We start from the raw sequence: 5,368 nt of genomic DNA, 5'->3' as shown, positions 1-5,368 counted from the left end.
CCACAACGTACGTCAGGCTCGGGAAGCGCATCGCAGCCCACGCACTCGCCGCGTCCACGCCGCGCCACCGCTGGAAGGCAGCCGTCACACCGCAGTGCACGCACCCGAGCACAGCGGCGAGCAGCGCGTTGCCCACCACCATCCACAGCGGGTCAAGGGCAGCGAACACCGACAGGAAGTACGGCAGCGCAACGGTGCTCGCACGCTCCTGCGCCGAGGCACATGACATCCTCGCGAACACGCCGAGTGCCTGCATCTCCAGGATGGAGCCCAGCCCGCCGGTCACCACCACGGCAACAGCCGCCGCACCCGCAACAAAGCCGGTGATTGCCGAGAGGGCGCTGGCAGCGGCGGGCAGCGTGTCAGACCTGATCGTGAAGGACCCAAGCAGCACACCCTTGCAGCCGCCAAACACCGCCGCAGCGTCGCAGCGAATGACTAGCGTCTCGTCGGCAGCAATGAAGTAACCGCGGTGCACGGGCACAGCCAGCTCCAGGACGGTGGACGGATTCGTCGCGTTGCGCACCCACGTCGCGTTGCTCAGCATCGCTCCCCACGGACCACCGAAGCCGCTCGGCTGCGCCGTCGACACCGGCACGAAGCTCAGGTGCGTGCCGAGCTGCGGGTCACGTGCCCACCGAAACGGCGGCGGCAGCGCCACCATCAGCAGCGTCGGGACGGCGCTCCCACCGCCGCGGATGTCGTTCTGCGTCAGGCTCCCACCAGCCGCCGTCGTCGTCACGGCAAGCGTCGGGCACGCCACGTCGCTCCACCACAGCGTGCTGCTCACCGACGCCGTCGGGGTCCGCGTGGGCGACAGCGCCACCGTCTCCGTCACCTGCAGAGCCTCCGTCGGCCCGTACTGCGTCGGACTGTAGTGCGCCGTGCTCTGACTCGGCGTCGCCGTCCACGTTGTTGTCAGACTGTGCGTCTCCGTCAGTGTCGCCGTGTGACTCAGCAGCGGCATGCCGGGCGTGCGGTTGCACCCGTCCACGTGCGGCAGGTACACCGGCAGGCAGTCGCGCCCGTACCCGCCCTCAGCACAGCGGCAGCGACACGACCCCGACATCGCCCTCGTCGCAGCAGCAAAGCAGCTCACGTCGGCGTCACACACGCCACACGCCACAGGGCGAAATTCCCCAATAATGCCGGCGGATCTGTAGTCCATCGGCTGCAGCGCCTGCCCGTTGAGCGTCAGGCACCCCACGAAGAACTTCCCGCCGGCGCTCTCGAGCGCAACGGTGCCGTCCATCACGACAGACCCGCTGCCAGCGTTCCCGTGGAGCGTCAGCGTGCTCTGCACGAGCTCCGCACGGCGCGGGTACGACGGCACCGACAGAATATTGCCGCTGACACTGTTGCCGCGCACCGACAGCCACGACCCGGACGCAAACGACGCCGACCCCCGCAGCACCAGCAGCGCGCCATCGGTCAGCGCACCGGCGTTGTCGTTCACCACGACGGCGGACGCGTTGGCCTCCACCCCGCTGTCAAACACCAACCCATGCGCAGCGTACACCTGGCTCCCCGACACGCGCAGCACAGCGTCCCCAGACGCAACCACGCGTCCACTCGCGTACAACGCATATTCGCCACCGAACACAGCCGCGTCCAGCGCGACACCGCCACCGACAAGCTCCAGCACAGCGCCGTCCACCACCACCGTCCGCCCACCAGTCACCACGGTCACGAGGGCCACGCCAGACACAACCAGCACGGACCGCACGAGCCGCAGGCTCGACAGCACCAGCACCGGTGCGTACGGCGAGGACCGCGAGCCGGGAAGATACACAAGCGGCGTCGACCTCGCGGCAACCAGCAGGGAGTCCGTCACCGTCAGCACAGACCCCGCGGAGAACGTGCCGGTCAGCACAAGCGCACCGTTCAGCGCCTCCACATCGCACACGGACAGCTCCACCGGCCCGCTCTCGTCGCTTCCCGCAGCCACCGCACCGCGCAACGCTCCACCGCCCATCACGTACAGCACGGTGCCGTTTAGCAGCGACACGTTCTGCACAACAATCCGCACGCCGTCCCGCGCCATCCACGGCACGTAGAGCACCGGACTCACGCCGTCCAGCACAACGTGGCGCAGCGTCACCTCGCTCGCACCGGCAGGCACAACGAACACCGACTGCACCGTCACGCCCTCGCGGAAAAACACACTCGACGCAGTGCCCACAGCAGGCGGCAGAGCAGGAGCACCCACAGGCACGCACGCCTCGCCGTACCCGCCGCTGCCGCACGCACAAACGCACACACCGTTCTTCATGCTCGCAGACGCCGTCCCGGGAGCGTAGCAGTGCGCGTCCCTGTCGCAGGCGTCGCACCCAGCAACGTCGATGCTCCTAGCGTCGCCAAAACCAGCCGCTGCGTACTCCTCCGCCGTCGACAGGACACGTCCACCAGCGTCGTTACATGCCACCCTCAAATGCGCCCCAGCCGCAAGCGAGAGGCTCACCGACAGCATCCGCGGCAGCAGCACTCGGTTGCGCACAAAGCTCAGCGTGCTCCCAGCAGCGGTCACGGCGTCAGCGGCGTAGAGCATCTCCCTCGAGACGCCGTCGTGCACATTGCCCTTCGCCAACAGCATCGACCCACCGGCCAGACTCACCGTCGAATAAAACGCCACCGCGTAGTCCTCCGTCGACACAAAGTCGCTCCGCACAAGCGCCACAACTGAGCCCGACACGCTCACAGCCCCACGCACAGACACCGCGTGCTTGCACAGCAGGAAGTCGCTGTCAACAAACGCCACCACGGAGCCGCCACTGGCCGCAACATCGCCCTCCACCGACACGCACAGCCCCAGCGCCGTCTGCACCAACAGCCCGTCCACGTACAGCGCACCGCGCGACGACAGCGCCACGCCGCCAACCAGCAACACGCCAACAGCGTCGCGGAACACAGCCGCCACGTGCGTGCGCGCAATGGTCAGCACGCTCCCAGTCAGATTCACTTTGTGAAACACGAGGCACGCGGAGGCGTCGCGAAGGCCGTAGGCGCCGCGGTACGCAACACGTGCCTCTGCAATCAGCACCGAGTCCACCACAGTGACGCACGAGCCCGGCGGAAATCGGTTCGCCACCAGCACGCCGCCGCCGGAGCGCGACTCAAGCCCGCTGATCAATACATCGACGCGCTCACTAGCAGGCGGGTTGGAACGCCACCCAACAACGTACAGGCTCGCTCCGCCCACAAACGTGCAGTTCGCCAGCGTCACGTTGCACACGCTCCCCGACATCGACTCCACGTCCACCACGACGTCCGCCGCAAAGGTCACACCAACGTAGCACGCCACCGACGTCCCGAGACCGGCATTCACCTCCACATCCACACGCACGTCCCGCACGCACAGGTCGACGCCGTCGGTGCTCGGTGGCTCGGGGACAGCGACGGGCAGGCACGCATCGCCGTGTCCGCCCTCAGCACACGTGCAGGCGCGGCCATCACTCGAGGCCGTCGTCGTGTACGCAGGGAAGCACGACGTCGCAATAGTGCATGGATCACTGCAGGTCAGGATGGTGGCGTTGTACACGGACGGGATGCTGTATTTCGCCCCCTCCTCGCCGTTCACGGTGTTGCACGCGGCCACAATCGCTCCGTTTGTGAGGTCTCTGGACACTGTGAATATCCATAGCACTGTCGGCGTGACCGTGCTGGACATGAATCGGTTGCCAGAAACAGACACCGTGGAGTCGCGGAGATTCACCGTGGGGTTAAAAAAAGCAAACGCTTCCGATGAGGATTCACGGCAGAGGTTGCCGCTCAACTGCAGCCAGGAATTGTAATAGATGTTGGAAGAGTATCTTGGAAAAAAAACAACCAAGCTTCCCTGTATGTCGTTGCCCTGAAACACGAACGATGAAAAAGACTCCACACGTGATGCCCAAATTAATGTAATGAAGTACTTCACCGGCCTCGTCACAAGGTTGCCTCGGATCACCACGGCAGAGTTGTTCAGTACACTCAGCGACAAGGATTCGCTAGACCCTTCAAGATGTATCAAAGTACTGTCACCGCCAGCCATATTAAACGCGTTGCCCACCACCGCAAACACGGAGTTCCACGACACCCTCAGCGCAGATCCCACAACGTAAATGGCGCTTGACGATGCCGTCACGGTCTGAAACACATTGCCACTGAGCACCACCGCGGAGTCTTTCGTGATCGCCAGCCCATTCATCGAGAGACACGACGGGCTGTCAACGTTCAATCCCGGCCGAGGGATCAGCCTCGTGACCGCAAAGCGGTTCCCGCTGATCGTGATGTTCGTTTGCGGTGGAAACCCACCCTCCGGGCTGAGCAGCGCGTCACGGAACGTGTTGCCGGTGACGACAATGTTCAGAGACCCCACAGCGGCGTACGCGTTGCCCAACAGCACCAGCACGGCGCCGTCCCTCCAAGTGCATCCATCGAACGTGACATTCACCACGTCGCCCGTCATCGCCCCAATCAGCACCGTCAGGCTCATGCCGCCCCCGCTGAACGTCACGTTGCGGTAGCACAGCCACGACAGCCCGCTGCCCACTGCCTGCGCCACCTCGGGGTACACCATGTCGCTGATGCACTCACCAACCGGCGGCGGCAGCGGTGGTGGCGGTGGTGACGGTGGCGGCGGGCCAGCAGGCACAGGCGCCGGGAGACACACATCGCCGTGCCCTCCAGCAGCGCACTGGCACTTGCAGTCAACGACAGCCGTCGTCAGCGGGGCAAAGCAGTCTCCCTCCTTCGTGCACTCCCCGCACGCGGCAACCGTCGTCACGTCGGTGATGCCGTTCAGCTCCAGTTCTGCCGCCGTCGTCACCTCCCGTCCCGCGACCGTCAGGCACCCAGCAACGAACCGGTAGCCGGCGTCAGCCTGCGATAGCAGAGACTTATACAACCCCGTTGAGCCCATCCTGCAGCCCGTCAGCGTCACCACACTGTTGTCGTCGATGATCAAAGAGATGGATTCAGTTTCTTGAAGCATCGCACCCACACCCACGTCGTTGTCGCGCCAATCCAACCAGCTTGACTGCTCAACGGTCCACAAGTCGTCTGCAAAAATGGCGTAGGACACGGAGCCGCTGTTCCCCACCACGCGCAACACGCTGTGATCCGACACGCTCAATCCGTGGTGCTGATACAGGAGGCTTTTTCCAGAGGCCATTGTATTGTTGAGCAGCGCAAAAACAGAGTGATCACTCACACTGAGCCTGTACACGTAAAACAGGTGTTCGTATCCATCGAAGCTGCAGTACCGCGTGTAAAGCGAGCTGCCCTCCACCAGCGTCAGCGTCCCAATCGAGTACAAACCAAACGCATCACGCTTCGTTGCATGCGCATTGACGTTGCTCAACAAAAGCGAGGACACGCTCAAACTTCC

General features: G+C 64.4%; 1 protein-coding gene across 1 annotated transcript, besides 2 other annotated features; it reads right to left on the bottom strand.

Moving 5' to 3' along the window:
• Positions 1-5,368, bottom strand: Tc00.1047053450019.9 (dispersed gene family protein 1 (DGF-1), putative; the record flags this gene model as incomplete). The annotated part of the gene is made up of 1 exon (XM_799079.1): positions 1-5,368. A coding segment is annotated over one exon (5,368 nt), but the record flags the coding sequence as incomplete, so codon positions are not given.
• Positions 1-5,368: a sequence feature (areas merged during assembly that could not be assigned to a particular haplotype. This can correspond to areas where the two haplotypes were merged or to regions with more than two copies in the genome that were merged during assembly.).
• Positions 4,580-4,621: a microsatellite.

Source organism: Trypanosoma cruzi (genome assembly GCF_000209065.1).
Source record: "Trypanosoma cruzi strain CL Brener chromosome Unknown tcruzi_1047053450019, whole genome shotgun sequence".
NCBI lineage: Eukaryota > Euglenozoa > Kinetoplastea > Trypanosomatida > Trypanosomatidae > Trypanosoma > Trypanosoma cruzi.
This window is presented reverse-complemented; position numbering and strand designations above follow the sequence as displayed.